This window comes from Asterias amurensis, chromosome 7 (genome assembly GCF_032118995.1).
Source record: "Asterias amurensis chromosome 7, ASM3211899v1".
Lineage (NCBI taxonomy): Eukaryota > Metazoa > Echinodermata > Asteroidea > Forcipulatida > Asteriidae > Asterias > Asterias amurensis.
The window spans coordinates 15,851,786-15,863,531 of record NC_092654.1 but is presented as its reverse complement, the minus strand read 5'-3'; the positions used below and the strand labels follow the sequence as shown (position 1 = coordinate 15,863,531).

Genomic DNA, 11,746 nt, shown 5'->3' with positions numbered 1-11,746 from the left:
CGCACATACATGTTCATGTACAGTCATGTACATGTCAACCGGACGGTTTTTGCATAGCACCGGACACGATTGCATATGCAAAAGTGTCCGGAGCGGACAGTATTGCATGGCGGACACAATTGCATCTGACACCGGCTTGTGCCGCAAGTGACGTATTTAAAACAGTTTCCATTATTCTATAAACGGGAATACGTGGCCATGCTATGTGACCCAATTTCATGAACTCTTCGCAGGTTTGTTTTTTGTAAACTTTGTTGAAAACCAATTTACAACATGTATATCAGAATTCAACAGAAACGGTAAAGGGATATTTAAAGGAAAATGTAATAATTATGACTTGGTATCTCACAACACGACCTGTCACAACTATGAATTACATCGCATTTATGACTTAGTACTAGTCATATTTATGATTTTAGGCATCTCATAAGTTTGATTTATGACCTTATGTCAATTAAGACATTTTAATCTTATGAGCATGACTTAATAAGTCTTACTAATGAAATGTAAGCCATAAACATGAACGTCTTGCTCTCTCGAATCATACTTATGATTCATACTCATAATTACGATTCTTTTTCATTTCTTAATGTCGCTTTAATGCTTCCGTACTCACAAACACATCCAAAACACCAACTTCAGTTAAAGGCAGTGAACACTAGTGGTAATTACTCAAAATAATTATTAGCATAAAACCTTACTTGGTAACGAGTAATAGGGGGAGGTTGATAGTATAAAACATTGTGAGAAACGGCTCCCTCTGAAGTGCCATAGTTTTCGAGAAAGAGGAAATTTTCCACGAATTTGATTTCGAGACCTCAGATTTAGAATTTGAGGTCTCGAAATCAAGCATCTGAAAGCACACAACTTCGTGTGACAAGGGTGTTTTTCTTCCATTATTATCTCGCAACTTCGACGACCAATTGAGCTCAAGTATTCACAGGTTTGTTATTTTATGCATATGTTGAGATACAGCAAGTAGGAAGACTGGTTTTTGACAATTACCAATAGTGTCCAGTGTCTTTAATTGATTGTTGTACATTACCTTCATGTATTTTTTTTTCTACACAAACTAACCATCATCAAAGCGCATCTTGTTTATTAAGTTGTTTCCATGTGTTTGAATACAAAGAGCCTATACGTCATTTTGTTTAACAATAGTTAAGTTCTATAACTGCTACTTGTACAAGATGCATTTTTAATGTTGCTCGGGCCCGCTACGTTATCGATTGTATTGATTATAAGATGCACTGAGTGGGTTGCGGAAACTTCTGCTCTTATGGGTATTTTACCTGGTGGGTTTATCTTCGATACCGAACCACGGAAATCTCGTGTCCTTATATTATGTGCGTGGTAACAGCGGGTCGTGGATGTCTCCTTTAGTCTCATTATTGGAAGATGTGATTTGGTGATATATAAACTCTTTGTCTTGGTGTAGAATACAGTTTTGACTCAATACGAATCCAAACAAAGGTAAGAAATGAAAAATTCTGACCGCATAAACCAGACTTCCATAGGTAGGCCTATCCACTTTATGCATTACGTACATTGATATAGTATTGGTACACATTTATTGTTATGTTGGTATATTGGTATGTTTTATTAACATTATCACATTGTGACCAAAAGGTCAAATTACATGACAATTTACACACGATAAAGGGATCAGAATCTAAGAAGACACCAATTAAAGACACTGGACACAATTGTTAAAGACCTGTCTTCTCACTAGGTGTATCTCAACAAATGCATAAAATAACAAACCTGTGAACATTTGAGCTCAATTGGTCATTGAAGTTGCGAGATTATTATGAAAGAAAAACACCCTTGTCACACGAAGTTGTGTGCTTTCAGATGTTGATTTCGAGACCTCAAATTCTAATTCTGAGGTCTCGAAATCCAATTCGTGGAAAATTATTTCTTTCTCGAATACTATGTTACTTCAGAGGGAGCAATTTCTCACAACGTTTGATACTATCAACCTCTTCCCATTACTCGTTACCAAGTAAGGTTTTATGCTAATAATTATTTTGAGTAATTATCAATAGTGTCCACTGCCTAGCTCAGCTTTTATTTTTGTTGGGACTAACATAACCAAGGGCCCAGTTTCGTAAAGTTGTTATCAGCAAGTTTCTTTGCTAAGCAAAAAAAAAATTCAATATGGAACCATTGGCAACAAACTTTATACAATTTTGGCTGGTTTGGCAACCTGTTTTAGATAAGCAAGATTTTTCTGTGCTTAGCGATTTCGTTGTGCTCAAAGGCTTTCTGAAATTGGGCCCCTGCATGGTTTGCTCAACTCTCCAACTCTGACCGAAATTCGCTGGTAACGTGTCTCGTCTGTCCTTACTCTATGTGTAAACCATTCCCCAATCCACCCTTATTCCGTAAAAGTCGATTAATTATTTAAGAATATTGATCACAAGCTATTTACGTGTATAATGCTAGTCCCGTTATATTTACGTACGTCGGCCTTTTTAAGATCTTCTTGTTCGAGAAGTAGCCGAAAGACAAACAAAGAACTTTTGTCCGAGTGCGTGAGAACTCGTCCACCTGTTGTAGTTCATCAGTCCAAATATAGAATTGCTTTGGTTTAGTGTAACAACGATAAATATGAAGAGTCGTCAAAACCATGAGAATAATCAACACGCTCTACTCAGAACCAACACTTCTATCTAAAATACATTGTTAACATGGTGTATTTAGAATGCATAAGCATACCGTACATTTGATCTGTTATAACAAACCTGTTGTGCCATAAGTGAGGTTTTTTTTGTGAGGACTTTTTCATGGGTAAAATATAGTTCAAGATATCATTTCCTATTATTCGTGTCCATATTTTTTTCCGTTCAATTGTTTAAATCCTATTTTCCGTTCAATTGTTTAAATCCTATATAAATTATATAATTATATTCACAATAAAACTAACATCCGCAAATTTCATTTGCGATTTTTAAGATATCGCCGAAAATCCGGAGCGAATATGTCTAATAGACAGAATGACACCTAACAGGAATGCACAATTTTACAGCTACCGCTGTAACGCTTCTCATTATTATTCAAATTTTAGGGGGATAAAAATGATATCTGCTGTAGTCCTACTTCTTACCACGTGTTTTACCAAGTGTTTGTTGCCATTCATTTTCACAGTAATTACCAAACGTTTACAGACCCTCGAGTTATCAAAAGTGTAGTTCATCAATATTTTTAAAGGGAAGGTACACATTTGGTAATTCCCAAAAAACAAATATTAACTTAAAAACTGACTTGGTAACGAGCATTGAAGAGCTGTTGATAGTATAAAACATTGTGAGAGCCAACTGGTGAGAGCCGGCTCCCTCTGAAGTAGCATAGATTTTGAAATAGAGGTAATTTCTCACTAAAATAATAAAAGACTTTTGGCTAGAAGTCTTTTATTCCTATCTGAAAGCACACAAATTCGTCAAACGAGGGTGTTTTTTCTTTCATCATTTTCTCGCAACTTCGATGACCAATTGAGCTCAAATTTCCATAGGTTTGTTATTGTATCCATATGATGAGATACACCAAGTGAGAACACTAGTCTTTGACAATTACCGATAGTGTGCCTTCCCTTTAACGACCTTTTGATATTCTTACAGGAACGGACAGACTATTGCACTATGGAGCACTTCACCACACTCACACTCCTTCTCGTTGTAGCGACTAACTTATCCACCGCTTTGGCTCTTCCTATGCTTCAACACTCTGATCCAATCAACGATGATAACAATTCCAATGGTAGACAACACTCTGTCATTGATATTGGTCTCGAGATTCATAACATGCACACCAGGCTGAGAAATGGAGGCAGACTGGTTGAGAAGGACGATGAGGACAAACTTGCTCAAAGTTTGGTATCTGGTGGGAAGGACGCTCAAGATATCAACCTCGTTGGTTTGTCAATCAGCAGAGAAAAGGCGCCAAACTCTCTGAATGCTTTGCAGAATCAGCTACAGAATGTGCATGATTTGGAAGTAGCTGTCAATGTTTCGAGCAAGGATGACGAGGACGGTTCGGGAGCCGTGTTGGGTCTAGAAGAACAACTTGCAACTCTAGAAAATACTGCTGGTCATTTTGAAGGAGAATCGGTCTCTGTTTCTGGTACGGTAACGTTGTTTAGTTCGGGTACTAAAGACCTACTACCGTCAGAACTTGATTGGCTTGCTGCAGATCGTGATGAAAACCTCGAGAAGAAGCCTTCTGTGGGTCAAGATGACCACGAGGAATCTGATGGCAGTGGACAATACCTTGAACTCGAACTACTGTCTCAAGTCAACAATGGTATTCAGGATGTGGTCATGGGGAGTGGTGACCGTTTTGAGACCACCATATTGGAAGAGCTTATTAGTGGATCGGTGGGTGAGTCTGGTGATGTTGGGTTCTTAGGTGGTGGGTCTGGTGACGGTGAGTTCTTAGGAGGTGGTTCTGATGACGGTAAACTCTTAGGTGGTGAGTCTGATGACGGTGGATTCTTAGGTGGTGAGTCTGATGACGGTGCACTCTTAGGTGGTGAGTCTGGTGACGGTGCACTCTTTATAGGTGGTGAGTCTGGTGACAGTGGATTCTTAGGTGGTGTGTCTGGTGACGGTGAGTTCTTAGGTGGTGAGTCTGATGACGGTGGACTCTTAGGTGGTGAGTCTGGTGACGGTGAGTTTTTAGGTGGTGAGTCTGGTGACGGTGGATTCTTAGGTGGTAAGTCTGGTGATGGTGGGTTCTTAGGTGGTGGGTCTGGTGACGGTGGATTCTTAGGTGGTGAGTCTGGTGACGGTGAGTTTTTAGGTGGTGAGTCTGGTGACGGTGGATTCTTAGGTGGTAAGTCTGGTGATGGTGGGTTCTTAGGTGGTGGGTCTGGTGACGGTGGATTCTTAGGTGGTGAGTCAGGTGACGGTGGATTCTTAGGTGGTGAGTCTGGTGACGGTGCACTCTTAGGTGGTGTGTCTGGTGACGGTGCACTCTTAGGTGGTGAGTCTGGTGACGGTGCACTCTTAGGTGGTGAGTCTGATGACGGTGCACTCTTAGGTGGTGAGTCTGGTGACGGTGCACTCTTAGGTGGTGAGTCTGGTGACAGTGGATTCTTAGGTGGTGTGTCTGGTGACGGTGAGTTCTTAGGTGGTGAGTCTGATGACGGTGGACTCTTAGGTGGTGAGTCTGGTGACGGTGAGTTTTTAGGTGGTGGGTCTGGTGACGGTGGATTCTTAGGTGGTGATGGTTGGTTCCTTGGTGGTGAGTCTGGTGACGGTGGACTCTTGGGTGGTGAGTCTGATGATGGTGAATTCTTGATCATATCAGGGGACATTAAGGTTTCTTCATCAGACGTGGTAAGCACACAACATGAACCAGACGTGGATCAGTCTAAACAAGGGCAACTGGAGCTGGAGTTAGAAGGTCTCATTTCAGAAATCAAGCACAGCTCTAATCACAAAGGAGAGTCAAGTACACCAAAAGGTAGGGCCAAATAAAATTGCATTGCGTTTGTAATGATTACATGTTATGTATGGTCTTATACTTGATGGTGACAATTGTAGTTCAAAGTAAATCAAAGGTCGTCAGAGAAATCATATAGAGCTTATTTAATATTTTGAGTAATAAATTACCTCTTTCTCAAAAAGACTTCAGAGGGAGCTGTTTCTCACAATGTGTTATACTATCAAAAACTCTCCATTTCTCGTTACTAATGTTTATGCTAAAAATTTTGTTGAGTAATTACCAATAGTGCCAATTGCCTTAAAAGGCAGTGGACACTATTGGTAATTGTCAAAGACTAGCGTTCAGAGTTGGTGTATCTCAAGAAATGCATAAAATAACTAACCTGTGAAAATTTGAGCTCAATCAATCATCGAACTTGCGAGATAATAATGAAAGAAAAAACACCCTTGTCACACAAAGTTGTGTGCGTTTAGATGGTTGATTTCGAGACCTCAAGTTCTAGATCTGAGGTCTCGAAATCAAGTTCGTGGAAAATTACTTCTTTCTCAAAAACTATTGCACTTCAGAGGGAGCCGTTTCTCACAATGTTTTATACCATCAACCTCGTCCCATTACTCGTCACCAAGAAAGGTTTTATGCTAATAATTGTTTTGAGTAACTACCAATAGCGTCCACTGCCTGTAATGCAAATTACATTAAAAGTGTATATTCAACATTCACTGAACAGATTCCCCCAAGGTGTCGGCAACAGTGACTCAGCAAACAGGCGGTAAAACCCAGAGCAATTTGGCGGGAATTGGTTCAATGCTAACTCCAATGCCACCATTGATACCATCATCAAACCACACATGCTCAGATACACAGATTCCGTGCGATAATGGAGTGCAGTGTGTCCCGATAGAAAACGTGTGTGATATGGTGCAGGACTGTAATGATGGATCGGATGAAAGTTCGGCAAGCTGTGGTGAGTGAATAATATAAATTAAAAAATCACGGAGGAACACTTTACAAACTTGCTCATAAGCCATGACAGTTAAACAAAATATGAAGTTGACCGATGTTAAACACTTTATAAAATACAGTGTTAACCTTGGCACATTAATTTGAAGGAATCACATTTATTGTGGAACTTCACAGGAGACGCAATAGTAAGAGAGATGTGCTTTTCCAAAGTATAATTATGGCGTGTTTCAATATTGCATGTGGAGTGAAACATTGACCTACTTCTTCAGGACTGTAATGATGGGTCGGATGAAAGGTGTTACTGCAAACAGTTCTTATTTAGTGCTCTGTTACAGGAGTGTATATGTACCAAAGCACACACAAAATAATTAAAGACAATATGACGTCAAACTGATTTCTTTTGAATTAATTTTTTAATCATCAGAAAATTAAGGTATTATTTTATGTATGTATTGTCTCATTATGAAATGTGAAGCCAACACTAATAATAAACTAATTGCAAAATGGAACGGTTTAATTTTCAATGTCTTAATTGGTTCAACTTGATCAAACACAACTATGATTTTCTTTTTCTTACACCTTTCACAGAGACAACCAGAAAATGTGATTCTGGGTTCTTCAAATGTGGTCAAACTGCGCAGTGTATAAACGAAGCTAACTTATGTGATGGGGTTTATGATTGCTTCAACGGTCAAGACGAACAAGATTGTCGTAAGTTTACACTTTTAATGTTGTCTTCTTCTTCATTTCCTTTATTCTGGTTGTAAATTCAAAGACACTTAAAGGCAGTGGACACTATTGGTAATTGTCAAAGACTAGCCTTCACAGTTGGTTTATCTCAACATATGCATAAAATAACATCCCTGTGAAAATTTGAGCTCAATCGGTCATCGAACTTGCGAGATAATAATGAAAGAAAAAACACCCTTGTCACACGAAGTTGTGTGTGTTTAGATGGTTGATTTCGAGACCTCATGTTCTAAACTTGAGGTCTTGAAACTTCTTTCTCGAAAAGTATGGCACTTGAGAGGGAGCCGTTTCTCACAATGCTTTATACCATCAACCTCTCCCCATTACTCGTCACCAAGAAAGGTTTTATGTTAATAATTATTTTGAGTAACTACCAATAGTGTCCACTGCCTTTAAGCAAACTTATTCACTGTACTAGCCAAAAACCCCATGGGGAGATGACAAGGAAAGAAGTTTCAGTTACAATACAGAGAATTATCAGGTGACGCAATATTCGGTAGGCACCGTTTTTCAAAATGTGACGCAAACAAAATTAGAACAATGAAATTGGTGATGTAATAATTATCTTGATCTTTAGTGAGTTGTGTCAATGCGTATGGAGGCAAACATATCCTGACATCGGAAGAGTTTTGTGATGGTGTGATGGATTGTGCAGATGCATCTGATGAGGATACACAAAGGTAATTTTAAAGAGTTCAGACACAACTCGACGGCAGACCGACTCGACTCGAGACAACTTGACAAGTAACTCGATGATTGAGACAACTCGACTGTTGATTCAACTCGACGGTTGGGTCAACTCGACAGTTGAGACAACTCGAAGGTTGAGACAACTCGACAGTTGAAACTCGACGATTGAGTCAACTCGACGGTTGAGTCAACTCGATGATTGATTCAACTCAACTTTCAAAGATTACTTCAAATCTATAAAGTTTACATCAGTGCTAAACCTCCGGAGAAATGGCATGTGTAGACTCCAAGTTAAAAACACAAACAAACAAACAAACATCCAAATACCCCAACAAAGCAACAAATTAACTTATACTAAAATATATAATCTACTCCTTCCTTCAAAAACCAACGATGTATCCCTCAAACCCAACCCTTTTGTGTTAATTTGTAGGCCTATATTTCATGTAATCTTTGAATGGTTTTCAATTCTTTTAAGATGTGCTCTTCCCTGTTCCAATGGCTACCGTAAATGTGCCGATGGTATACAGTGCGTGAGGGAAGAGTTATTCTGTAATGGAGTATACAGTTGCCGAGATCGCTCTGACGAGCGTCATTGTAGTAAGTTATTTCTAATTTTATCAGTCATTGCCATAATTTTCAGAAGCGTCATTCTGCCACATAAATAAAAACAATATATCGCTTACTTGTATATACGTACAAAATAAGTTTGGACTTATAATTTACGTTCACGTTTTTATTCTTGTGGCGACAATAGAATATCTATTCGCGTCTATAATTTGTATACTTCATTCTTGTTGTTTCGATTATGGAAACAGAATTGCTGAATTTTTTATAATAAGACGACAAATAAATCGCATTTAAGCCAAACCCTTCCCATCACCTCTACAGCTAAAGGGGGACACAGGAACATTTGGCACAATAATTAAACAATTTAGAAAGTCAAAAGTAACATTTCTAATGACAGCTTTGGCTCCTTTTATCATAAATATAATACGCTAATGCAAAGTGTATGTTGAATATTTCCAAGCATCCTATACCCCCAAGGGATACGTGGGTCGGTTTGGACAGACCGACAAATGGCGAACTTGTTGAACAGGCATTTACTTACTTATTTTATTTCGTGAGATTTTGTGTGCACTTGTTTCGAATCACTGAACTGTTCAATTTGAAAGGTGACATACAGAATTGTCAGTTTGGTCAGTCGGCTACAAAACCTCGACATCACACACGTATAGTTAGTATGATATTGCTCTAGAATTGCAAAGGTCGTGGGTTCGAATTCCACCCGAGCCTGACCTCTGTGATTTGTTTCACAGAAGTCAGGAAAGTACTGAGTATACAGTGCTAACACACATCGGTGTATAGGTGTAAAAACCAAAATAATATAGTGAACTTGTTTATAGAGAACATCTGACATTTTAAACAATATACCATAATCAATAATGGTTTGTTTGCTTCTTTCTCCCCTTCTTTCTTTTTCCTTTTTCTTTCGTTCTTTTGATCTATTTTTTACGAAAGGTCGTACAATGAGCGACTGTGAGCATTATGGGATGTTTGCATGTGACGGTTTATGCTATCCAATGTCAGCAAAATGTGATTATACATATGATTGTAAGAATGGCATGGATGAAGAAGGCTGTACGTACGGTAAGAAAGAATCACTTTAATTAAACACTAATTCTCACCGAGAAACCGCGGGAAACCAACGACTTCTTACTGACTATCAACTGATGGCAGAGCGTCACTGTCGAAATACAGTGGTATGTTTTTTCACAAAACATTCTTCATATTGTATATTTGGTTTGCGGTACCACCATGTGTGTATCTACTTGCCAGGTAGAGTTGTTCTTAGGGAACTGTCTTGCTTTATTCTACTGCCGTGGAGTAGATATGGGAGGTTCGGGAGACTTCTCAGTTCTGAAAAGAACTGTCCTGCTTTTTAACTATTACCAGGGCGGATGGTGTAGAAATTAGACTGGACTACTACTTTAGCTTATAGGATCGTAATTAACTGTACTGCCGCGGAGTCAGTTCTGAAATTGGTCTCAACGTTTCGACTAGCTTGCTCTAGTCATCGTCATGACACGACATAAACACCTAAAGAAGCGCAATACATAACCAACCAACATCATGTTGAATTTGTAAACTAGTCAACTGTAGACAAAACTAATGAATTTTGAGATCGCTGGGGAGGCTGTGGCCTGCCGAAGGGAGCAGGGAAGGGCGCAACACCAATTTGCACTACATTGGTTTAATATTTGTTCATCCGTTTTCAACCAACAGAGTGAACAGAGGAGAACTTAGAGGGGGGCTGTACGATGAACAGAAGAAGGACGAGAATAAAGAGACAGTCTTCGTTGAAGTTATATTCTGCAAAACGACAATCATCACATTGAGACCTCACATAGCCAACCCAAGATGAACCATTTTTGATATGTGAGGCATCATTATTTGGCCGGTGTCTGCGTATTAACAGTTTAGGCAAAACTAAATAAATTTATTTTTTCCACTACTTCGGAAAATATTGTTTTCGATGCATTTTATCTTATGTGCGATAGGCATACTATGTATTCATTAAAATACCGACATCATTGAGGACAGGTTATATTCAAGCATGCGCTTTACATTCAATTAATGATACACTAGTGAAAGCTGATATTGTCCAGCGAACAATACTAGGAAAGCATCAAGATTAATAATAATATCGAGATAAGGCATTTCATAAAATACAACTATCATTAGACGAAACAATGTTGAACAAAACCAATACTGCTAAGCTGTGGCGAAGGTGTACATTATTTTTTTAGAGTGTGGCAAATGGCACAAACAATGGGGGATTTTGAAAGTTTGAACAGTTTTATTCGTACATAAAATTATTGTTGAACTTTTATTTTGTACTTTTTTATTGGGGGGGGGGGGGTTCTGAGCGGGGTCGGGGCACGGGATTATAACACAAGTTCCTCCTTCCTAACATACATCACATTCAACGAGCACTTAAAGTCAAGTTTGTTTTGCATCTTAAAGGCAGTGGACACTATTGGTAATTACTCAAAATAATTAATAGCACGAAACCTTACTTGGTTACGAGTAATGGGGAGAGGTTGGTAGTATAAAACATTGTGAGAAACGGCTTCCTCTGAAGTGGAGTAGTTTTCGAGAAAGAAGTAATTTTCCACGAATTTGATTTCGAGACCTCAAGTTTAGAACTTGATGTCTCGAAATCAACCATCTAAACGAACACAACTTCGTGTGACAAGGGTGTTTTTTCTTTCATTATGATCTCGCAACTTCGACGACCAATAATTGAGCTCAAATTTTCACAGGTTTATATTTCATGCATATGTTGAGATACACCAACTGTGAAGGCTAGTCTTTGACTATTACCAATAGTGTCCACTGTCTTTAAAAGTATGATTTAATTCACGTGTATAGGCTTCTTTTAGCAAAGTATCGGATTTAGTTTCCCGATGTTTCGCTTCTAAATTTGTGAGGCACTGTAATCCGTAGGGAAAACTTGGAAGAAATATTTTACGAACAGGAAAACTCCCGAGGACAGTCACGTCAGACGATTTGGCACTACCACAACTTTGGAATCAAGAAGCGAACACTCACAATGTATTGATATTTAATCCAATGTATACTACAGAAGTTTGATTCGACAAGGCTTCCAGATCGAAGCAATCTGCTTTTGTATATAACTAGATGTCCAGCAGCTAGTGATTAGCATCTAAATAAAATTGTACGTGCCATTGTAAACGTCTCAGTGTGTACTTTTACTGGTTTGCGTCCCCAAACCCTAAACAGAAACACCATTTCAACAATTGAAATTCGAAATGGTGTATAGGCCCTGCCGTCGATTTCACCAAAATCTTCATAACTGAAGGATTAATAA

At 38.7% G+C, this 11,746-nt stretch overlaps 1 protein-coding gene across 1 annotated transcript; it reads left to right on the top strand.

The window, feature by feature from the left end:
* Positions 1–3,699: 3,699 nt before the first annotated feature.
* LOC139939752 (uncharacterized) lies at positions 3,700–10,500 on the top strand. The gene is made up of 7 exons (XM_071935851.1): positions 3,700–5,466; positions 6,176–6,412; positions 7,000–7,122; positions 7,739–7,841; positions 8,330–8,451; positions 9,373–9,501; positions 10,138–10,500. Exons 1-7 carry the CDS (start codon positions 3,714–3,716, stop codon positions 10,140–10,142), a joined length of 2,472 nt encoding a protein of 823 aa, XP_071791952.1. The 5' UTR covers positions 3,700–3,713; the 3' UTR covers positions 10,143–10,500.
* The last annotated feature ends 1,246 nt before the right edge of the window (positions 10,501–11,746 follow it).